This window comes from Eumetopias jubatus, unplaced genomic scaffold, assembly GCF_037043125.1.
Source record: "Eumetopias jubatus isolate StellerSeaLion01/CBP00866 unplaced genomic scaffold, mEumJub1_p1.0 scaffold_10, whole genome shotgun sequence".
In the NCBI taxonomy this organism is placed as follows: Eukaryota; Metazoa; Chordata; class Mammalia; order Carnivora; family Otariidae; genus Eumetopias; species Eumetopias jubatus.
The window spans coordinates 94,252,318-94,276,621 of NW_028274816.1; the positions used below are offsets into that span (position 1 = coordinate 94,252,318).

Consider the following 24,304-nt stretch of genomic DNA (forward strand, 5'->3'; position numbering starts at 1 on the left):
TTCTGTCAGGGGTCTGAGCAGCCTCTGTAGGGATGCAGATGTGGGCCCCACCCCTGAGCCCCCCGCCCCCGACCTCAGCTTTCAGCTCAGCCAGAACTTCAGGACAAGAGCCTACAATGTCAAGGGCCTCCGATGCCTTCCCCTGCCTTCCAGCCCCGATCACTCCCCCGAAATGATACGCACAGTGATTTCTCTGGGCTTCTCGTGTTGTCGGTGCTCCCGGCCGAGAGCTCGTTCCGTGAGGGTGAGGACGGAGCCTCACTCAGACCTGAAGCTCTCGCTCCTGGACCACGCTTGGCACACGAGAGTGAAAATCCTGGTGGGGGATGACTGATGCAGAGAAGCCCCCGCTCAGCACCTCCTTCCGCGTGGCCCTTGCGCTGTAAGCTCACACTCATCCTGTCCTCGAGCCAAGGGGGACTTGTCATGTCACACCACCTTCTCTGCGCCTCCACCCGTCCCCGCTGACCCACAGCTGCCCTTTCCAAGGCCCGGAGATGCCTTTGCCTCTAGCTTCAGTGTCAGGAAACCATTACCTGGAGGCTGACCCGGCGCTCTTGGCGGCTATGCGGTTGCGTGTCCTGACCTGTCCTGGGGAGGAGGACCAGCAGCCCACGCTTCATTAGAAGCCCCCCACCACCACCACATTTGCTGAGGAGTCTCGGAAAGGTAGCGGGAAGAACACTTGATAAGACGTCAAGAAGACGGATTCCAGGCGCCGTCACTCTGCCGCGTGCACTCCCGGCGTCCCCCGAGCCTCTTCTTTAAAATGGAGCAAAGGAGACTTTCCAGCTAAGGGAGAGATGGGCACATTTATCCACCAGCTCCCAGTCTCCTGCGCAAAGGTTACGGCGGGGTGGGGGGGGGGTTGGGGGGATCCTCATCCGGCTCCACACGTGGGCGTGCAATGCGGCTCCCCCCGCAACACCCCGGGCAACATATCCAGTGCCCTGATGGGTGCCAGAAATGATGGGTGCAGCCGAATCGAGGTACCGGCAGGTGATCCGTTCGTAGAGCTGGCGGCTGCATGGACGAAGGACTGGAGTAAGAAGCCGGCAGAGAAGTATGGAGGTGGGGGGCAAAGCGTGTCTGTACTCGCAGTGGGTGTCGGTGACTACAGTTAGTGTTTGTGAGGATCGAATGAAGTCACACTGATGGAAATGCTTCGCACGCGGTAGAGGAGCACACGAATGGTCACCTTCAGTGATCAGTCTCTTCTCCAGGATTCCCCTCACAACAACAGACCTCTGAAGTGGCGCATCATGGAGCTCGAGTCAGACGCTGGCCTTCCTGAAACGACGCATACAGTGACTTACTCTTACCGCTTTGCACTGAACGTCCAACATCCCCGTAACCAACCCCCCCCCAAGTTGTGGGGGCCGCTCCCCCTGGCTGCATGGGGGGGTATAACCCGGGATGAGCAGCACGGCACAGAGGGGGGCACCAGGGACGCTTCCCCTCAAGAGGCTACAATGCCGCCCGCAACGGTCCCACCTCCGAGGTCCACACCCCACTCAGCAGCTGCGGCATCCGAGCGGAACCGTGGTCCTTCCAGAAGGACCCTACGTAGTCACTATCAAAGATTCCCTTTCTTCTCTTTCTTTCAGTAAGCCCTACCGGTTCATGTTCAGACATTGTAGGAAATTCGGAGGAAAAAAAAGTAGAGAAGAAAACTTGAATTCGCTCAGAACCCTATCACCCAGAAATAACACACGACACATTTTAAGAATATTTCTTTCCAGGTGTTTCCTGTGCCTTTAGAAATACCTTTAACAAAAGTGGTCTATGATGTCTGTACACGAATGGCTGTACTAACCTACGCACGCACTCATATCTTTTCTACACAAAGTAGTTCTAGAATCTTAGAGCAGGAGAGGCTCCCTCTGGCCCAATTCCTGAGTTTTGTGGACGAAGAAATAACTCGCCTGGGGCCATGTGACAAAGTGGTTTCCTGACCCCCAGGAAGGAAAGGATCACAGGCCAGTGACCGCAGGAATGCCTCAGTATTCCTGCAACGTGGCCCGGCCAGGATCTCATCATTAACCGCCCTAAATATCACTTAATAGATAACATGGCAAATAGCCTGTTCACGGAGAGAGAGAGCACATGTGAAGTGGATTGGAAATGGCTTTCTCTCTTACCTCTCACATCAGCCATTCATTTTCTTTTTAACGATTTTATTTATATGACAAAGAGAGACACAGCGAGAGAGGGAACACAAGCAGGGGGAGTGGCAGAGGGAGAAGCAGGCTTCCCGCTGAGCGGGGAGCCCGATGTGGGGCTCGATCCCAGGACCCTGAGATCATGACCTGAGCCAAAGGCAGACGCTTAACGACTGAGCCATCCAGGCGCCCCACATCAGCCATTCATTTTCTCCCTATCGAATGCTTTGGGCCAACACTAACAAAATTAAATTTGACAGGGATAAATGTGAAGTCCCCAGGAATAAACATGCCATTCAACAAAAACGAGTTGGGGGAGGTGAACCAGTTCTTGAGAAAAATTCCTGGGAGCGTGAGTCGACACTGGGTCCCATTAACAGAAGCATAGAGTCCAGAGGAGAGGAGGGGACAGCTCTGCTGTGCTCTGAAACACTGGGTTTGGTGGTGGGAGCTGAGAGTTGGAAGCTGACCCAAAGAAGGGAGCTAGGCTGGAGAAGTCTCTTGGAACCATCAATAAAGAAATGACTGAAGGAACTGAAGATGTCTGACCTAGAGAAGATTTCATTTAAAGGAAATACCCAAATCCTTGACTCTAGGGGAAGGGAGCAATCTCTTTCACTCCATGTACCAAAGGCAAGTGGTGCCTTCTTCTCCACAGCCCCCCTTCTTTAGACTAAGGTTGGGGATAAGGTTGATGGGCATGGGGGGCAGGCTTCCTGCCTGTTAATAAGGTCTGCTAGGGGAGGGTCTGGTCTCAACTGTGGGCAGCTGATAGGCCATCCCTTGTCCTCAGCTCTGGGCCTCACCTGCAAATCCTGGGCAGCTGGAAAAGTAGCTTTGGCTTCCATCCTGTCAGACACATTGAGTATTTGAAGGGTCCTCATATGACAGACAGATTCTTTTATTCCTAGGGATTATAAGTAGCACCAGTGGATGGAGTTTTATGGAAGCAGTGATCTTTCAGGAACTTCAAAGCTAAAACTGTTTAAAAATGGAACGTCTTGGGGAGGTAATGAGGTCCCCGTGGCTGGCAGTTACCAAAATGGGAGAGAGTCAGGAGAGGATTCGGGGCCCCGATGGGGACATGCACCAGATGACTGGCCAAGCTGCTTTGAAAGCCTGAATCTGAGAGACCGCGTGAGTTTCACTCCAGCACACTTAACAAGGAGATGCCCAGTGAACCTGACTTCTTACCCTTTGCCCACGGGCTCCCACAGCTGGCTGAGGAGCAGGAAGATGGAACACGACCATGAGCAAAGCACCTTCATCTTCCTGTAAGGCTGCACTCCCCCCAGGAGTGCATGAGGCACGCTGCATTTTCTCCCACACAGCACAACACGTGTATGAGCTTCCTAGGGCCCCCATAACAACAGAAATGTATTATCTCACAGTTGTGCGGGCCGGAAGTCCAAAAGCAAGGTGTCAGCAGGGCGGTGGTCCCTCCAAGACCCTAGTAGGATCTTTCCTTGCCTCTCCCTAGCTTTTGGTGGTGGCGGGTAATCCTTGGCATCCCTTGATGTATAGACACATCACTCTGGTATCCGCCTCTGTCTTCACATGACCTTCTCCCTTGTGTGTGTCTCTTTCCACATTTCCACCCCCCCCCCTTTTTTCTTTTGGTAAGAACACCAGTCCCTGAATTCAGGGTCCACCTAAATTCAGTGTGACCTCATCTTAACTTGCTTAGATCTTTAAGACCCTATTTCTAGGGCACCTGGGTGGCTCAGTTGGTTAAGCGACTGCCTTCAGCTCAGGTCATGATCCTGGAGTCCCGGGATCGAGTCCCGTATCAGGCTCCCTGCTCAGCAAGGAGTCTGCTTCTCCCTCTGACCCTCTCCCCAACATGTGCTCTCTCTCTCTCTCTCTCTCTCATTCTCTCTCTCTCAAATAAATAAATAAAATCTTAAAAAAAAAGGACCCTATTTCTAAATAAAGTCACATTCATGGATACCAGGGGTTAGGACTTCAATCCGTCTTTCAGGGGGACATAATTCAACCCCCAACAATGCTCATTCCTTCCGTCTGTGCATAAGAGTTCAGTGTGGAAGGCGAGAAGGAGAGAAGAAAGGAAAGGTAAAGGGGTCAATGCGCCACTGCGTGCATGCTTTCAATGTATCTCTGAGCATAACTGCACGTGGTGGGATCTGCAGTGCGTGCACACAGCCCCAAGAAAGAGATTCTGTGGGCTAGTTGAATTGATAAACCATTAACTGTGGATGACTATGCAGCCACTAAAAAGAATGGGTTTTTTAAAACAGCCAATATGTTGGACAGGGTAAGTTCTACTTACAGTTTCTATCAAATATAAAATACCTCTCCTAAATGTGGAGTGGAGGTGAGCAAAACCTATTGAGGGAGCATTTAGAGCAAAGGTATCTGTATGCAAGCTAACAGTTCAAAACCTGAGTTTTGTTTTCAGATTGAATATATAAATATATTCCTTTCCTCATTTCTGCCAAGGGCATATTTTCCTTTCACGTTATCAGTACTGGAGTAAGCTTTCCTGTCCTAGACTCTAGGCTATTTCTCGCCAGGGTTTCCAGCGACTGTGGGATTAGTATCAACTTATTATTTTTTATTAAAAATAAAGTTTTCCTAGAAGTTAAATCTATAGGTACTGACCTGGAAGGATGTTTGTACATATTGGCAAATGAGAAAAGCAGGTTATGGATTGAAGCATAATGTAGAATTCGATTCAAAAAATAGGCGTCCTTGAAACCATTTTTATCAGTCCCTTATAAAACTAACCTATCATATGACTCAGCAGTTGTACTCCTGGGCATTTATCCCAGAGAATGAAAACTTAGGTTCACCCAAAAACTTGTACGTGAACGTTCATAGCAACATTATTAGAAATAGCTGTGAAGGGGAGTAAGTCGGGGGGGAGACGAACCATGAGAGACGATGGACTCTGAAAAACACACTGAGGGTTCTAGAGGGGAGGGGGGTGGGGGGATGGGTTAGCCTGGTGATGGGTATTAAAGAGGGCACGTTCTGCGTGGAGCACTGGGTGTTATGCACAAACAATGAATCATGGAACACTACATCAAAAACTAATAATGTATGGTGATTAACATAACAATAAAAAATTTAAAAAAGAAATAGCTGGACACCACAGGTGTAATCGCTTTGAACAGTCAGATGTCGCAAACCATGGTACATCCTGGTTGTGATACTATAATTTTGCAGGATGTTACCATTGAGGGAGACTGGGTAGAGGGCACATGTATTATGTCTTATGACTGCTCACACATCTACCATTATCTCCAAGCAAAAAGTTCAATTTAAAAAAATGGGGGGGCTCTTCCGGGGGCGGCGTCCATAGGCATTCAGAATGGTCCGGCGTTTGACCTACCGTCGTAGGCTGTCCTATAATACAGCCTCTAACAAAACTAGGCTGTCCCGAACCCCTGGTAATAGAATCGTTTACCTTTATACCAAGAAGGTTGGGAAAGCACCAAAATCTGCATGTGGCGTGTGCCCAGGCCGACTTCGAGGAGTTCGTGCTGTGAGACCTAAAGTCCTTATGAGGTTGTCCAAAACGAAAAAACACGTCAGCAGGGCCTATGGTGGTTCCATGTGTGCTAAGTGTGTTCGTGACAGGATCAAGCGTGCTTTTCTTATCGAGGAGCAGAAAATCGTTGTGAAAGTGTTGAAGGCCCAAGCACAGAGTCAGAAAGCTAAATAAAAAAATGAAGCTTTTTTGAGTAATAAAAAAAAAATCAGAAAAAAAAATTAAAAAATGGGGGGAACCTCACCTAGATGTACGCGCTCAGGTGTGCACACAGAGGAACATGCGGGAAGATACACATGGTTGGCCTCTGGAAAACCAGTCTGAAGAGACGTTATTTACTTTTTCGTTGTCAACCTCTTACTATTTGACTTGGTCCAACAAGCACGCGTGACTTGGTGATTTTGTTTAGGCTCATAAAGTGGCCCGAGAAAGGTGTGTGGGGAGAGGCAGGCCCAGTAGAGGGCCCGCCTAGCCCACCCCTGCCTGGAAAACCCTCGCTCTGGGTTTCCATGAACAGCCCGGATCTGGGGTGTGGGCGGCTGGCGTGAGGGGAGGGCGCGGCTGGCCCCCTCTGGCCTCCGTGGGGCCCACTTCCCGGCCGGCCTGACACCGGCCCACCCTCGTGCTCTGTCCTGTCACTCACAACCCCTCGTGCTTCTCCACCAACCCAGGCGCTCATGGAAGAGTAAGGACCCGCAGAGGGTCCTCCTACCTCCCCTTGACCAAACCCGGCCCACCCCCCCAATGGGTCCTTGAGGCCCCTGGGCCTTCAGGAAGCAGGGGTCTTCACCCAGCACCCGGGCAGAGGGGAAAGCTTGGGGAGGCTAATTGGTAAACGGGTGGAAGGGCAGCGTGCCCCGCACTCGTCAGGGGCCTCTCTCAATTGGAAGCACCGAGAGACAGATGCCGGTCTGGCGCAGGCCCTGCTTCTGACACTGTGCCTCCAACCGAGAGGTCAGGCCGGGCTGTGGGAGGCCAGAGGCCCGCTTGGCAGCAGCTGCACAACAAGAACTGGCCCCAGTGTTGGAAGCAGCCCCAGCCCCAGCCGTGCAGCGTTGTCAAGAGGGGCTCCTTGCAGAAGCAGGGAGGCCGAGCCAGGCATGGGGGGTGGGGGGGTGGCTGGCAAGGCAGGGCCTGACGCCCTGGTGTCCCGCTCTCCACCTGTGTCCTCTTCTGTGCTGGGCGTTCCCAGACTGCAGGGGAGCAGGGGCTGAGAGAGCGGGACAGAAGCTTCTGGAAGGGAGGCCTGGCCTCTCCTCCAGGATGTCCTGCCTCCCCCTCTGTGGAAGCTACTTCTCAGAGCAGGGAAGGGAAAGCAGGCAGGAGATGGTCTCGGCCTTTCTGGAATGTTCTCTGGCTCCGTGTTCTCTTCCCTCCATCACACTGATTCGGAGTGTGTGTTAGGAGGGATTTACAAGTGTTTACAAGAGAGGAAAGACAGACAGACATCCCAGGGGCAGATTTCATCCCGACTCACCTGACCCAGACCCAGACCTTCCCCCCAAGATGGCCCCCAGCTCCTCCCCCTACTGAGTCCAGCCACAGAACCTCCTACCACTCCCCAGGCTCTGACCCCTGTCCTCCCTTTTCTCGGCTTCCTCCTCCGCCCTGAAGGCCCCCTCCCCCTGTTCCCAGGGGCAAATTCTTTGTCATTTTTCTAGATGGTTCTGCAGTCCCCTTGGAAGGGGGATCGAAGGTCCTGCTTGCCCTGAGCAGTTCAGCTCGATGCCCCTTGTCCCTGCATAGTTATTGATGGTGGGCCTTTCACTCTTACAGGCGCCCAGACATGGACCATGAGTGAGATGGTCACCTCCGGGGCTCTGCCCCGCCCCGTGTGGTCCCTCTCTGTGTGTGTGCCCGCCCCTGCACAGACCGGGGATGCCAGAGCGGGCCTTTCTCCTCTCTCTGTGCCCCGGGCCTGCCCAGAGCCTGGTGCACACGCCGTACACGAGGCTGGAGTGAGTGGGCGCGTGAACCCTGCAACATTTACAATGTTCTTTCCCTCTTGCTCTCCCCAGGGATTTATAAAGGCCACTGCTTCCGGATCAATCACTTCCCAGAGGACAATGACTATGACCACGACAGCTCGGAGTATCTTCTTCGTAAGTGTCAAGAATCTTTGGCTTCCTTGGTGTGCATGGAGCAGGGAGGGGTGCGGCTGGAGGAAAGACGGGCCCTGTGTGGGTAAAGGGGGTGCTGTGCTCGGGATGCTCTTTCTCTCCCTTTCTGATTCAGAATTGTTCGTCCAGAGGATGGACTTTTGTCCAATGCTGCCGTGACGTGCTGGGTATCCCAGTGGACTTCCTTGGTGGGTAGGCCCGTGTCTGGGGAGACTGAGGCAGAGCCGGAGCAGATGAGGGTGTGGGCGTCCCGCTCCCCAGGGCTGCTGGTCATGGCTAGTTTCAGAGTCGCTGATTGTTGCCACTGTGCCTGGGACAAGGAGGTTAAAGACATAGGCTCATCCAGGCCAAGCATCCCGGGGCGGGGCGGGGCCATGACACCCCAAGTACTTTTCCCTGCCAGCACTGCACCTGCCCATCCCACCCCACACACCCAGCATTCTATTCTGGAAAAATCAGAGGAGGCAGCACCCTCAGGCTGCCTGGGGGAGAAGGCAAGGGGGTGGCTCTCGGCACGAGCTGGGGGAGCCACGGCCTGTGCCCAGGGCCTGGGGCTGGGTCAGCCCCAGACTGGAACTCGCAGCATATACTGGACAAGGAAAAACCCCATCCCACACCCTACAACCGGATCTCACCCCTGGGCCTGTGAATACCTCCCTGGGAGGAAGGATGGAGCCACAGCCAGGGAAGGGGCCTGGAAATGGAAGAACAGCACCATTTTGAGGCCACTTTCCCTTTCCCGTTAGCTAAGACACACACAGAGCTGCTCACAGCATCCCCCTCGGGGGCCGGGGCCCGGCTTCGTTTATGGAGAATCGATATCAGCGTCCTCAGAGGGAGCAAATTCACTCTGCACCTGCTTATGGATCGTTTGGGTTTTGTTTTTTTCCCGAAGAGAAAGGATTTGAGTTCTGAGTCATCTGGTGAAACGGTACAGTGTGTGGTTCCCATGGAGCCTGGGGAAGTGCTGGGCAGCTCTGGCTGAGCCCAGGACCTGAAAAACTTTGGCCAGATCCGCCTCCCAACCCTCCTCCCTCACCTTCTCTCCTTGCCTGTCTTTTCTTTCTGCTTTCTGTGGGGCCAACACTGAAGCAAGCAAATAATATCCCATAGGGCCACCGCAAATGGCCATGCATCTCACACGCTGCTCAAGGAATGCCACGTACATAGACTATGGTATAAGTGACACCCTTGAGTTGCACAGTGCGTGGCCTGCACAGCCATCCGGGGCGACCCGTGGTGCTCAGCCTGGCGGGGATGGCTCAATTAGATCGATCCAGAACCTGCCATTCTCTGCCCTACCCCGGGCAATCAGGTGGTTCTTAAGGCTCTGAGAGCAGATTTGCCCCACTGACCAGCCCCGGGGCTGTGAGGAGTGAGGCATGGAGAAGCAAACCATCCCCTCCCCGTTTGCCGCTTGAACTTACTTGAGGTTATGGACATTGGTGCTGGCTCTTTCCCTTCACTTCCCTGCCCCTGTCCCCTCTACGTCCCCAGAGCCCTGCAGTCTCTTTCTGGATCGTTCTCATGACTAGCGACCCAGAGTTCGGATGATGTAGCTTTCTGAGGTCCCAGCAGGAAGCAGATGGTTTGCTCGGAGTGGGTGAATGAAGGGTGGCTGGTGAAGGACTGTTTACAAAGGTGTGGGCAGGGTTAAAGAAAACTCGCGGGGGACGGTGAAAACATGAGAGCTAGCAGCCAAGGGAGCCCCTCCACTCCTGGGCCTGAGCAGGTGAGGAAGGCAGGCATGGGAGCTGGGAAGAGGGAAGCCGCAAGGACAGGGCTGCCCGGCAGGAGCTGCGGCTTTTAGGAAGGAAGGCAGCCACCTCACTGCAGCCCCCAGGAAGGAAGCTAAGGGGATAACACTCCCCCACACGCTCCTCCCAAAGCCAGAGGCAAGGGAGCCCAAGGATTCCATGCATGGCTTGTGCCTCCCGGGGCCCAGGGTAGGGGGCAGAAAGTTGGAACATGGTTGGGGAGGGGCAGATCACGAATTGGTCCTGAAACGAGGTTCAGAGTGCAGGTAGCTGAGAGCTTCAGCCAGAGGAAGCAGGCAACATCCTGGGACAGGCCAAGGTCACGGTCACCGTACCCATCGCCCCTGATTCCCAATTTGCGGTCCTCTGGTCCCCAGACTGCTGTGATCCCAAAAATGTGTAGATGCACAGGAGAGAGAGACAAGGGTCATGAGAGTTCATCTAATCACCCACTGAACAAAAAGTGATTATGGACCTACGTGCCAGGCACTGTATTAAGCATGTGGGGGTACCGCACTGAACAAAACAGGGCTCTGCCATCTTGGTGCTGACATTCCAGTGGAGAACAAGGGGGTCAGAGAAGGTCACAGAAGGTTCCATGGTGTCTGCCTGTGGGAGAACCTGCTGGGGTGCAGCTTAGCTGTCCGGGCACGGGGGATCAGCCCGACAGGTCCGAGGCTGTGCCCCTCACACCCTGTCTTCGACGATTCAAGAACAAGGTCAACCTTTGGTCCGTGTGTTCTGAAGTCTTCCAGAGAAACCAGGCCTGTGCATTGAGTTCCATAACCATCAGAGCTTCCTCCCGGCCTTGGGGCTCTGGCAGTGCCCCCCCCCCCGGTCGGTAGATCCACAGGCAGGTGTGGGGTTGGAGGGGTCACCACTCCACACCCAGGGATACCCGTCCGCCCTGCCCTGTGCCTGGTGCCCCTTTTCTAGGCTCTGCCCTTTCCCATCAGGTGGCTGATTTCTGGGCTAAGCCTGGCAGAGCTGGTGTGAGGGCTGTCCGGAGGCCATGGTGTGCCTGCGAGTGAATTAGAAGGAAGTGCCCACCCTCTAGACAGACACAGGTTCTCGCCAGGGCTTGATGTGGCCACGACGCATGGGCTGGACCTCAGCCCCGCTCGTCCTTCAGCTCTGGGCAAGACCCAACCCGCACCACTGTCCACAGCGACCCCAGCGGGTGTCTGCACATCCGGAGCTTGGGGATGAGCCCGTGTGGCAAAGGACGGGTACACACATGACTTCCGTGTGCAGGATGGATGGCTCTGAGCCAAGTCTGACCTCAGGGACCTCAGAGGCCCTGGGCTTCCTCCTCCCCAGCCCTTCCAACCTGCCTGCAGAACGAGAACATCTAGGGGGAGCTGATCCCAGATTTTTCTGGCCAGCATGGCTCAGAGGCATGTTTCCAAAGCCCACGGGAAGCCTCCTCCCAGAGCCTGTGGCTGCGAGAAGGCAGAGGAAGGAGGGGGAGGTGCTAGAGAGAAGAGCTTTATTTAATGCCCCCAACAAAGCCCCCTCTGTGAAGCAGGGCACACACTGGTGGGCTTACAAGAAAGGAGACAAATACTGCCTTCAGAGGCTGAGAGGCCACAAACTGGCTCAGCTGGCTCAGGAGTTGGCGCCTGCCAGGGCTCCTGGGCTCACTGTCCCCTGCTGGGGCCACCAAGGGTCTGTGTAGCCAGGATTTCTAGTAGGCTGGGAGACCTGCAGGCACGTCAGGCAGGCTGAGCTTGGGGCTCCTCCCGGTGCCCCCCAGCCAGATGCTAAGAAAGAGGGACCCAGGTCCCCAGAGCCCCTCAGAAGCGCAGGGAGTGTATTCTTTTCCTAGGGCCACTAGGATCAAGTACCAAAGCTAGGTGCCTTCAAACAACAGGAATTAACTCTCTCACAGTGTGGAGGCTGAAGCCTTCAAGGGGTGGTGGCCGGGCTGCGCTCCATCCACGGGGCCCCAAGGAGCAGCTGTCCTTGGCTCTCCCAGCATCTGTGGCTCCCAGCTCTCCTTGACTTGGGGCCACTTCACCCCTTCCTGTGCCTCTGTGTTTACGCTCCTGCTCCCGCGTGCGCCTCGTCTTCTGCCTGTGTCTCTCTCTCTTCTTACGAGGACACTTGTCCTTGGATTTGGGACCCACCCTAATCTAGGATGGTGTCATCTTGAGATCCTTAATTTAATCACATCTGCAAAGACCTTTTATCCAAATACAAGTCACATTCATAGGTTCCCGTGGTTAGGACTTGGTCATATCTGGGGACGGGAAGAATTCAACCCCCACAGATAGGTATTACTACTCTCCCAGTTTATAAAACAGGGGACTGACGTCAGAAGTCCGCTGCCCTGGCCATCCCCCTAGTCAGCGGTGGAGCAAATGTGCAGATCTAGCTCTGTGACCTCGGGAGGTCCCGTGCTTCCACGTCCCTGTCTGTCATCTGGGCATGATGACAGCGTGAAGACACTAGAGAGAAAAGCTGTCCCTTAGGAAGTGCGTGCTACGGCCAGGCTCTGGGCTAAGTCCCTTATTTGTACAAAACCAAGCGTAGGATGTAGGTACTACGGTGAACTGCTTTCTACAAATGGGGGAGCTCAGTTTTAGGGGAAATGATTTGACCAGGGCCCCATAGCCGGCATGTCCCAGAGCAGACCCAGACCCACACCCACCTGAAGCCAAAGCCTGTGTTCTCAGCTACCCATCAGAGCTGCCTCTTGTGGACACTTTCCACTTTCCAGCCTTCCAGAAGCTTCTTAGAGATAGTGTCCGTGAAAGGCTCGGTGGGCTGTGATGTCTCATCTGAATGGAAGGCAGACGAGCGTTTTCGTGGCTGTCATTGTTGCTCCCAGATGCCATTGAGGGGCTCTCCTGCCTTCGGGCTGGCAGAAGTGTGGCCCACACCCAGGGAGAGCCTAAGTGAGCTATGGGCAGACGCGACCCCAGGCCACCCGGCATCCTGCAGGGAGCGACCAGCAGGCCTGGGCCATCACTTGAGTCTGGTCCAGCTGCCCCCACCTGGCCAGCTCCCAACCCACCGTGGTCTCCAGGGCCTGATGGGAACCTTCAAGGTCAGGGGAAGGGCCCCGAGCTTCAGGGCTCCGGGCCAGTGCCCGTGGCCATGCCCGGGATGGTGGCCCCTCTCACTGCCCTCTGCTCTGTCTCCTGCCCATCCCAGGCATCGTGCGCGCCTCGAGCGTCTTCCCCATCCTCAGCACCATCCTGCTACTGCTCGGCGGGCTCTGCATCGGCGCCGGAAGGTTCTACAGCCACAAGAACAACATCGTCCTCAGCGCAGGCATCCTCTTTGTGGCTGCAGGTGAGCTGCCAGTTCTGTGCCCCCTGCACAGGGTGCACGTCCTGGTATGTGCATGGGGGGCAGGGCAGATGTAAAGTCACTTCTCGTAATTGATTTCAGACATCCAGGTGTGAGGGGGGCCGGAGCGGAGAGTGGGGAGCAACTGCTCAACGGACATGGGGTCTCCTCTTGGCGTGATGAAAAATGTTCTGGACCTAGATAGTGGTGGTGGGTGCTCAACATTGTAGATGAGGCCAATGCCACTGACTTGTGCACTCTAAAGGGTTAATTTGTGTTCTGTGAAAAACATAAGTAAGTCCAAGTGTGCAAAGTCCCCCAAAGGGGCAGTGCTGGTGCCTCACAAGCCTGTGAAGGGGGGAGGCCTGGCTGAGTCGGGGGGTGGGAGCGGCGGGCGGGGAGGTACCCAGAGGGAGTCAACGAAGCTAGGACCTGAAGTAGCTGACCAGGTGAGGACAGGGTGAAGGGTGTATGGAACTGGCACTGCAACCCGTGAAAACCCACAGAGCTGTGGGCGACAGTGACACACCCCTTGCCTACCTGGCCCAAAACGGCTTCACCCTGTCACCCGTCTGAGTCTCGGTGGAGACACTTCAGCGCCTGTCTTGCCACTGCAGACATGGGAGAAATCCAGGCCGGAAGTGGGTCTCAGAGCTGGTCCCTGGCCGGCAGGTGCATATACACAGTCCAGGACAAAACCCCGGGTTTTCTGGCCTGAGTCTCTGGGGGAGCCTTGAGGGGGCACCTGCCAGGGCAGAATTTGGCCGGTGGCATCCTGGAGGCTCCAGGCAGCACCTGTGGAGTTCAGATAAACTTGCAACAAGGGTCCCTGTCAGGAGAAACAGGACCTGCCTGCTGTCTTAGGCCTTCTAGTACGTAAGTTTGAGATATGTTACAAAGTTCAATGATTCTTTTTTTTAAAAGATTTTATTTATTTATTTGAGAGAGAGAGAGAGAGAGAGAGCGCACGAGGGGTGGGTGCAGAGGGAGAGGGAGAAGAAGACTCCCGCTGAGCAGGGAGCCTGATGTGGGGCTTGATCCCAGGACCCTGGGATCGTGTCCTGAGCTGAAGGCAGGCGCTTAACTGAGCCACCCAGGCACCCTGAGTTCAGTGATTCTTTCTCAGTTGTTATCATAGCTCCTTGCAAGGCCTTAACAGTGTTCTTGCTTTCAAAGCATCTTTTTTCTTACCCCAGTCTGGTGAGGCAGCCCTAGCTTGACCTGAGCTCTGCATCCTAAAACAGCCCAGGAGTCCCATGATGGTGACAATGAGAATCCAAGTAACGGTGGTGGTCGCTGGTGGTCCTTGGTGGTCAAGCTTCCTTCGCTGAGGACAGTGGGGGGGGGGGGCTGAAGGGGGTGCTGGAAGGGCCTCACAGTGCCCAAGCCCGTCTTGTCCTCTCTTCATGGTTTCTGTGAGAGAGGGAAGGTGACTTCAGGGTCAAAGCAGTTAAGGGACTGGCTCAAATTCTTTCAGTCAGCTTCTTATGCTCCTTCCTCGACATCACTTCTGCTTCTGTGTCCTTCCAAGGCAATAAACAATGTGTGTGTGTGTGTGTGTGTGTGTGTGTGTGTGTGTGTCGGAGACGGCTGTATGTTTGTCAGGGGTGCAGGGTGTCCGTGTGTGTGTGTTGGCAAGGAGAGCCTGAGTGTAGAGTCTCCTTCTTGGCCAGGTCCCCACCCCTTTCCTTCTTGACCCCTCCAGGGGCAGAGGTGGGAGGAAAGGGGTATACCCCATCCTCTCTCCTCCTTTGAGCCCCCAGATTTCTGAAGACGTGAACCGTTAAAGAAGTCCCTGCCATGAGGTTTGAGTCCTGTCCCCTTTCCTTTCCCCAGGAAGGGAAAGAAGACTTGCACCAACACCAGCTACCACATATTAAGGCCATGCGCCAAGTGCTCAGGGAGCACAACCACAGCATCCCAGATTCTGAGGAGGCCGTCAGGTGGCCCAGGTGGCTTCCCTGAGGTCACACGGTTGTAGAGACACAGGCTGTGCCCAGCGCTGCCAGCCTCCAATATAACGTGCCCTATGCAGCTGCCCATCTCCCCAGGAGGAACCATACAAAGCCATATCCAGAGGCTCCAGGTCACCAGAGGCGCTGTGGCGTCCCAGGCCCAGGGACACTCAGCTAAAAACATGGGTCCAGAGAGGAGAGGAAGCAAGGACAAGGGGCAATCACGGCAGGCAAGCAAGGCGATGTTCATTTGTTCCTGTTTATTCCCTGGTTTATGGAAGCTCTGATCTTGGGCCAAGGCAGTGGCAGGCCAGGGCTCATGCATAGGGCCCCCAGCTCCAGACCACTCCAGCCCCAGCAGTGAGGTGAGATGGGCCCCTAAAGCATTTGAGGCGGAAAATGGTCAGAGCCTGGGGACAGGTATGGTTCAAAGGCTGGGAGAGCCTGGGGCACACCATCCACACTGGGATCTCCGCAATAGATGAACGGACAAAGGACATGGCGGTGCATAGACCATACAACACATTACTTCACAATGAAACACAATGGGTTATAATAGAATGTAAAAGCATGCTCACTGTGTGCCAAGTGCTATTATAAGTGCTTTGCATATATTAGCTCATTTAATCCTCACATCTGCCCTATGAAGCGTATACCACTGGGATTCCCACTTTGCACGTGAGAATTCTGAGACATGGGAAGTTGAGTAATAAATTATAGGCTGTTGAGACATTTTGGGCGGGGCGGTGACTCTGAATTCAAAACACAGCATGGTACCCTGGGTGGATCCTGGAACAGAAACAGAACATCAGTGGAAACCCCAGTGAAATCCAAGTAAAACCCCGAGAGCAGTGAGTAGTTAACATACCAGGGGGATTTCCTGGTTGTGACAGACGTACACGGTAATGTCGGCTGTTCGTGGGGGAAACCGGGTGAGGAGGTAGAAAGGAGCTCTCCGTACTCTCTTCACAACTTTTCAGTACGTCCAACATCCCCAAAGTTTATTTTTAAGTTTTTTTAAAAAGATTTTATTTATTTATTTGAGAGAGAATGAGATAGAGAGCACATGAGAGGGGGGAGGGTCAGAGGGAGCAGCAGACTCCCCGCCGAGCAGGGAGCCCGATGCGGGACTCGATCCTGGGACTCCAGGATCATGACCTGAACCGAAGGCAGTCGCTTAACCAACTGAGCCACCCAGGCGCCCCTATTTTTAAGTTTTTAAATGTACCCGATGAAGCAGCAGTTTCACGTCAAGGAATTCTTCCCACAGTTGTAGTCATGCGTGTGTGGGATGGTGTGCACACAAGGATGTCCGTGACAACTCTGTCACAGCGGAGGGCTGGAAGCTCCCTGAACGTCCACGGCAGAGGCCTGGTTACATGTCTGTGCAGTGGCTGCCACATGCACTCAGAAAGACAGACAGCTCTCTGTCCTGACGTGGCACCACCTGGAATAGTCCAGGAAGAGGCAAGGGGACAAAGAGTATTGTGCAAAGAAAAAAAATAGATGGGTGTGTGTGTGTGTGTGTGTGTGTGTGAGTGAGTGAAAGAGAGAGAGGGAGGGAGGGAGGGAGAGAGACTGGATACAACAATGATATAAGAAAGAAGAACAGGGGCGCCTGGGTGGCTCAGGCAGGTAAGCGTCTGCCTTCAGCTCAGGTCATGATCTCAGGGTCCTGGGATCGAGCCCCACATCAGGCTCCCTGCTCGGCGGGAAGCCTGCTTCTCCCTCTCCCTCTGATCCTCCTCCCTGCTTGTGCGCTCTCTCTCTTTCTCTCAAATAAATAAGAAAAATCCTAGAAAGAGAGAAAGAAAGAGAGAGAGAGAAAGGAAGGAAGGAACGAAGGAAGGAAGGATGGAAGGAAGGAAGGAAGGGAGGAAGGGTAGCCGCCTTCAGGAGGGGAAGTGGGCAGCCAAGTGCCTGCGCTTTATTGCACACCGCATCTGAACTTTATTACCCGTTCAAAACCAATTACTTAAAAGTTGGCGACCAGAAGAAAGCAACGCCTGTCCAGGGGAGTGTGGCCACCAGCCCCTCCTCTGTTTGTCCAGCTGCGGGTCTGACCTCTGCCTCACCCCCCCACCCCCTTCTGCTTCCCTTTCAGGCCTCAGTAACATCATAGGCATCATCGTCTACATTTCCAGCAACGCAGGTGACCCAAGCGACAAGCGTGACGAAGACAAAAAAAACCATTACAACTACGGTTGGTCTTTTTACTTTGGAGCCCTGTCCTTCATTGTGGCCGAGACCGTGGGTGTCCTGGCTGTAAACATTTACATTGAGAAAAATAAAGAGTTGAGATTTAAGACCAAACGGGAATTCCTCAAGGCTCCCTCCTCGTCTCCCTACGCCAGGATGCCGAGCTACAGGTACCGGCGACGGCGCTCGCGGTCCAGCTCCAGGTCCACCGAGGCCTCTCCCTCCAGGGCGGCGTCCCCGGTGGGCCTGAAGATCACCGGGGCCATCCCCATGGGCGAGCTGTCCATGTACACGCTGTCCAGGGAGCCCCTCAAGGTGACCACCGCCGCCAGCTACAGCCCCGACCAGGAGGCCAGCTTCCTGCAGGTGCACGACTTCTTCCAGCAGGACCTGAAGGAAGGCTTGCACGTCAGCATGCTGAACCGGCGGACGACCCCTGTGTGAGCTGCCCCTTCCTCTCAGCGCCGGCCTGTCCCCAGAACAGCTGTGTGTGGATCCCACACCAGGGCACCTGTCCCTTAAGACGGACCAACAGTGGACGGAAGCCAAACCCACCCCTCCCTGGTCTCCAGCAAGTGTCACGGGCTGGCTTGGCGCGAAGCCACCCGGGAGACGGGAAATGGAGGCGGAAGGCTGACTTTGTCCCCAGAGAGGGTGTTTGATGCCCCGGGATTCTGAAATCTCCTGAGGCTGCACGGCCTTGAGCGACCCCGGGGAAGACAAAAATCGAGCCATTATCTCCTCTTGGAAACAAATCTTGCCAGAAGAATGGGCTTTCGGGGTCCTCCCTCCCTGCCTGGGTGCTGGGCCACCGGGGAGGGCCTCATCGGGCACCTGGGGGCCTTTGGACACTGGTCCACTGCTTTCTGATCTGAGGTTCCGTGTCCGTGAGTGGGAAACGAGGAAGCCGAAACCTGCCCCCTCCCTGTCTCTCGCGCGCTCTCTCTCTCTGGCAGTGGCCGGTTGTTGAAATAACAGTGATCCAGAGGAGAAAGGCCTGCGGCCAACTGGTGCTTTGGCCTTTGCGCTGTCCTGGGGCCAGCTTCCCTCAACCTGAGGAGACCAAGGCCTCTGGAAGAATCTGCAGAGGGGGAGGCCTCTGCTGGCCGAGGGGGGTGGGGTGTGAGATAAAGGCCGGAGTCTGTTGCTGGCATTCCTGTCCGCTTGTAGAAGCTTCTGCCTCCCACGGAAAGGGCAGAACGCACTGACGGTACTTGAGAGTCTGGAAGATTCCACGGGTCCGAGGAAAGGTGGTCGTATATGGCCTCTTGCTGGGGTGCTCCCCCCTGACCTGAGGAGCCGCTCTGTCCCTCCTCAGGGAGAGGAAGGGGCAGACCCCCGCACCCCCCACACACACACACACCCTGGTATTCGGCAACAGGAGCCTGAACTTCTGAGCAAGAAAGGGAGACCCGAGGGTAAACAGCGACCAAAAAAATCAGCTCAAACGTCCACTTCCTAAGCGGTCATTAATCCAGATTTATTGCCAGGGGAGCAAGTGACATTCATTTCTTCATCTTAAAAAGGCAGCAGTCCCTCCCCAACTCCGAGGATTGTGATGCCTCCTGCCACCCCCTGAAGGGCCCGGCCGAGAACGTTTGGATGGAAAGGCCTCGCCGTGCTGTCCTTGCTCCTCGGGAGAGGGACGTCCCAGCACCGGGGCGCCTGGGAGGCGGCTTTCCGTCCACAGCCGTCCCTCCCCCTCCCGAAGCGAGCAGAGGACGTGGAAGCGGGCGTGGGTTCAGAAGCAAAACTTTCTGGAACGGGGAGCTCACCCTCTTTTATATCAAACACGTGCTTTCTAAAGACAAATCCTTTCTTACTTTTTGAGCCTTGGTAACCCGATCTCGAGCGGTCGTCTGTGGTCTCAGTAGTTGTCCTCCTTCGAAGTGACAAGCAAATTCTTACCTCAGCCACCTGCTCAGCGAGCCCCCTGCACCCCCCTGGGCGGACTCAGCCCCTTAGGAGTTCAGATCTGGGTCATGGTCATCGCCAACCTCCTTCGCCCCCGCGCGCCCCCCCCCCGGAGAGGAAATCTCCATGGGGACCCCTCACCTGACCACCCTGGAGTGCAGGCCGGTGGAGACACAGTGTGCTGGAGGCCCCTTTGTGCTTGCTCGAAACCCCTTCCTCCCGTTGAGGTTGGCTTTGTGTGGAGGCTTGTCCAAGCATGTGCGGCAGTAAATGCTGGAGTGTCAGGGCTCGTGGCCTGCCCTGCTGGGGGCCAACCCCGTCCCCGTCCCGCCCCCGCCCCGACCACCCTCGGCGCACCCCCGCCCCCCCATCCAGGACACCATCGCATCAGGCTCGAAGGAAGGGGGCAAAATCTGGGAACCCATCCCCCAGCGAGGTCCCCAGGCTCTTCTGTCACTTCCCAAAGCCAGGCAGCCGTGCTGTTTCTACCACGTAAGCCACCTCCACACTTGCTGCCCTATAGAGGTTTCTATCATTCCACGGAGAAAAGCTGTGTTCCGATGAATCCTACCTCTTGCCCAGTCCCAGACAGAGAATGCAGGGCCCACTCTAGGGACCAGGAAAGAGTAGAAAAGAAGCAACAAAGGAGGACAGAAGAGCAGGGAGCCCCCGGGGTTCCTGGCCCCTCGGCCCTGGCCCATCCCTCCTGCTCACCGACCCTCGCCCAGGGCTGCCCGGGGGTGTGGGCAGAGCTGGCTCCCTGCCACCTGTCAGTCTGAGACCTGCGGCCTGTGCCTGCCCCCTCCCATCCCACCGCCCTCTCCAACCAGCCCCTGTGTGTTTCACCAGTTAAGCACCTGTGAATCCTGTACCTACTACTGGTTTTGGGTTGTTGGTTCTGTCTTTTTTTTTTTTAATTAAATAAAAACATTTTTAAAATGTTCTCTTCTTGATGTGGGGGGGGAGGGGAGCTAGAGCTCCCCTCAAGTCTTGGCGGGCACTTAGGGCAACCAGTGTCCCTGAGTCTGGGGGGACACGGTGGACCCTCCAGGAGAAGATGGAGGCAGGGTGGTTCCTGTGCTGGTCAAGGTGGGTTTCTCTGGCTTCAACCTGGCTTTAATCGGGTTTCAGAGCGCTGGGTGGTGCCGTCCGGGTGTCTTTTCACGGATGGGCTGGAAGGTGGACAGGCCACCCCAGGGCTGCGGTGTGGGCATCCGGGCAGCGAAGCAAGCCTGGCCTGTCTTCAGAACCTTGCAGGGTGGGAGCCAGACAGACGGAACCATGGCCTCGGGGGCCCTAAGCTGCCTGGCTGGGTTTCTAAGGCGTCCAGCCTCCTTTGCCCCCCCGATTCTGAAATGATTAAGAAATAAAGGAGGGCCAAGTACCCAAATGACTGGGAAAGCCAGGCAGGAGAATGTGGCTCCAACCAGAGGCCAGATGGGACCACGCCACCTAATCTCAGGCACAGCAGCCGGCCACCACCGCCCCCAGCCACCGAGGAGGGGTGAGGTCAGGGTCAGCGAGAGGGACAGCGTGACCCCCTGTGATCAGGGCAATGTCGACATACTGTCACAGGCCCCGGCCAGTCACAACAGACACCCACTGTAAGTCAGCACCTTCCCCCTTGCAGACGGGCACTGGCGGGTTGTCAGCCCTACCCTCTTGGGAGGCATGACGAGGGGATGATTGGTGTCTTCCCCTAGTTCTACCCGAGCGGCCGCCCAGGGGACTTTTAACAGCCAAGTACACGTGCCCCTGACTTCCAGGACCCGGACCGCGGGTTTTCCTCCTACAGCCCCAGGCTTTGGTGCTCTTCCTGGAACCTAGAGGCACTAAACTCTGAGCCTCAAGAAGGCCTTTCTCACCCTGGTCCCAGCAAAGGGAGGGCGAGGTGCACCGTCCCCACTCTGATGGCAGCAGGAACCCCCCCCAGCATGTCTGAACTTTCAACCCCGGCTTTTTGACCCTCTTTCCTCCTGCCTGAGATGGGTAAGTGGGGAAACTGAGCTCCCGGACAAGCCACCAAGTACCGGCGCCAGGGGAGTTCAGTCCCCCACCCCCACCAACTGAGCCCCTGCCAAGCTCCAGGCTGATGGCTCCACCAGCCTGAGCCAACGCCACCCAGCACGAGCCCCATGGGCCAAAACTTCCCTGCCTCCTACTTATTCTTAGCCCTCAGGAAACCGGCTCAGCACGAGCTTTGCCGCCGTTCTGGTGGAATCCCATGGCAGTCTGAATGTAGTGGCAGGGTACGGCCTCAAACGTGGGGCTCACGTGGTCACGAATTTCTGCCAACTAAAAACTCTGCCACCCTAATCTGCAGCATTGGATCCACAAGAACTGACACAAAAGCGTCCCCCCCCCCATTCTTCCCTTCACTTGCATCACTCAGAGCAGGCTACCAGCATAACCAAAAACCCCCACCCGTAGAATGGCTTTAATGCAACAGAAGTTTCCTTCTCACTCATGTCAAGTCCAACCAACGGGGCGGGATGGGGCATGCTGTGCTTCACACAGTCATTCAGAGGTAAAGACCCATCCTGTGGAGGCTCATTCAGCTTCGACATAGGCTTCCCACGTCGCCCTGGCATGGTCATCCAGCAGCCCGATGGAGGAGACAGAGGGCAGGTGATCTTGGGAATAGGGGAGTCTTGTGGGGACATTTAATGGACGAGGAAGCTGTGACTTCCCCTTCTGCTCATGCGCCGTTGGCCAGAACTCAGTAACACAGTCACGTCTCTAAGAGCCAGGGAAGATGGGAAATGTAGTCCCGCCCAGGGGGAAAAAAAAAAAAACGGTTAGGCGAACAGCTGCCCAGTCTCAGCTCCCTCGTCTATGTCTTTCAGTACCTCCCTCTCTTGGCTCCCCCACCACCAATCTTTGGGGGAATGCCCCCTTGACGCTGACACTTTGGGACAGCATCCACCTCTGCATGGCCTGAGCCCTCCTTCAGCGCCGGTGGGATGTCTGGCCTCTTCTCTGCTCCAGATGCCCCGTCTGTAAAGTGGGCCCAGGCTCCCTTCTCCGGAGGTTTTGGAGGAATCGGCTTGCGCTTGCGCCTTGACCCAAGCGAGAACTGCAGAATCACTGGACATCATGCCCAACAGCAGGGGTAGGTACTTTAGGAATTATCTCATTTGAGGTATTCATCCTAGAAGAGAAAATAAGCCCGAAGAGGGAGGGAGGGACCAAGGAAGAATAAACAGGAGGAAGGAAATCCTTTTTGAGGATGTTCACAAGGATCATGAAAGGGAGATGCCACTCGCCCAGTGGTTCTCAAGCATGGGTGATTTTGTTCTCCAAGGGACACTTGCCGGCGTCTAGAGACATTTTTGGCTGTCACAACGTGGAAGGGGGTTGCTCCTGGCATCTAGTGCATGGAGGCTCGGGCGGTTGCTCAACATATTACACCTTCACCGCACACGCCAGGAATGATCCGGTCCAAAATGTCAATAATGCCAGAAACCGTGCACCGGCCTGATTCTACAGCGAGGGAGACTAAGGCACTGGTGGGTGAGGTCCCTGGCGCAAGATCACCCGCGAGGTTTTGGTATTTGCATCGACGCTGTGGACATATTAGGAAAACTCATTCGTTTATTTCCAGGATTTCCTTTCCCTGTGACACTTTCTGATTTTTGCCTTTTTCCTCTTCGCTTCTGAGCCAGCAGTTTGGGTAACAGATAGGTTGTGGCAGAAGGAAATGGGAAAATGTCCACCTGTCCTGGGTGAGGGTGGGGGCTGCCTGGGTTTGGGGTCAAAAGGCTGACTGAATCCAACCAAACAGGCCACCGGAGATCAAGCCCAGCAACCCAGCCCAGCTTGAGGCTGGGCCGCACCCACCTGGCAGCTGCAGGGACGGGGCTCGGAGCCAGAAAGACCGACTCACTGGCAGGCCGCGCTGGGCAAGGCCCCCAACATCTCAGAGCCCCCCGTTCCATCCTCCTGGGTCAGATGAGGAGGGCGCGCTTCCCTCCCAGGGTTATTGGGAGAATGAATAAAACTTAAACGAGGAAACGTACCTAAATACCCCAGCTCAGCAAGGAGCATTAAGAGTGAGCTTTCAGGAGCGTTGGTTTCTCCAGATGGACCGTTCTAGAACAGCGCTCAGAGGTGGTGCTCTGAGAGCCAGGCCCGTAGGGTGCCGTGCCCACTGCACTTTGGTTCGGGAGACACCTGTCATCCAGCCGATCCGACACAGTGCGGCGCCCCTCCGGAGAGGGCTCCTGTCGCAGGCGCTTCTCTGGCTGAAGCCCATTCATTTCCCCCCTCAGTGGTCTCCAGGCCACCAAGTGGTAGTGGGCACGGCTGCCACACGGCTCCTGCCTTCTTCGAAGCTTCTGCAGGCCCCCAAACCTTACTGGGGCCTTTCCAGTTCCTCACGGGCCATGCAGGCTGCAAGAGCCCAGTCCTGACCACTTTCAGGTGCCCCCAGGCTACACGAGAAGGTCTGGGGTGTCCTAGTGTGAGGCTGGCACAGAGGAGCGGCCTGGGGCGGGGGCGGGGGGGTGGAGGGGAGGGGGGGGAGGGGAGGTCTCCCTGCAGGGAGCTCAGAGCCAGCACGTGACTTCAGCTCCCTGCGCTGGCTCCTAATATAGCACCCCTGGCTGCCCAGCCCTAGACATGAGGGGTGGGGTGAGGGACTGGGGGTAGGAGAGGCGCTCAGGGACCTTAGAATCCAAAGGGGGAGACAGGGCCCATACACCTGGTACAGATATTTTTAAACTTGCAGCTTCCAACAAAACTGCCGGTACAACCTCAGGAACAGAAGTCTGCTGTGGAAGAGGTTTACAAGTGCTTTTCCTTGTTCTTACAACTGCAGGACAGGGACCTTGGATGGACCTACTTCCTGACCTTTGTCCCCTGACAAGTTTTCTCGGACATACATTAACCTCTGTGGGATCTCCAGGAACCACACATTAAATTGCAAAGAGCTAGGTCCTTTTTAAAACAAATACTATGTTTTCTTAATCTGAAGAGTATTCCCTTTTACCTTTAAAAATCTGAAAAATACAGAGAAATTAAAGAAAAAAACCGTATCAGCCAAAATCACACTACCCAAGATGTACACACAAGTATAACCTTCAGTGCACCCCAATGCATGTCAGGGTGTGGCTTAATACACTGCCTCTGTTCACTGGTTTTCATCATGGGAATCTTCCCGGGTCTTTTTTTTTTTTTGTAAGATTTGTTTATTTATTTTAGAGAGAGAGAGCTCATGTGTGCAAGTAGGGGGAGGGGCAGAGGGAGAGAGAGAATCTCAAGCAGACTCCCCACTGAGCACAGAACCCAACTGAGGCTCCACGCAGGGCTCCATCTCACGACGCTGAGATCATGACCTGAGCTGAAATCAAGAGTCAGATGCTTACCCCACTGAGCCACTTGGGTG

The 24,304-nt window shown here is 55.2% G+C and overlaps 1 protein-coding gene and 1 pseudogene across 1 annotated transcript in view; both read left to right on the forward strand.

Moving 5' to 3' along the window:
• Positions 1–17,448, forward strand: part of CACNG4 (calcium voltage-gated channel auxiliary subunit gamma 4) — a 57,106-nt gene extending 39,658 nt beyond the window's left edge. The window contains exons 2-4 of the mRNA XM_028087507.2: positions 7,695–7,778; positions 12,713–12,853; positions 16,910–17,448. Coding sequence (XP_027943308.1) covers positions 7,695–7,778; positions 12,713–12,853; positions 16,910–17,448 — 764 coding nt within the window. The remainder of the gene's footprint in view (positions 1–7,694; positions 7,779–12,712; positions 12,854–16,909) is intronic.
• On the forward strand, positions 5,491–5,891 carry LOC114196725 (large ribosomal subunit protein eL34 pseudogene; annotated as a pseudogene).
• Positions 17,449–24,304: the final 6,856 nt, after the last annotated feature.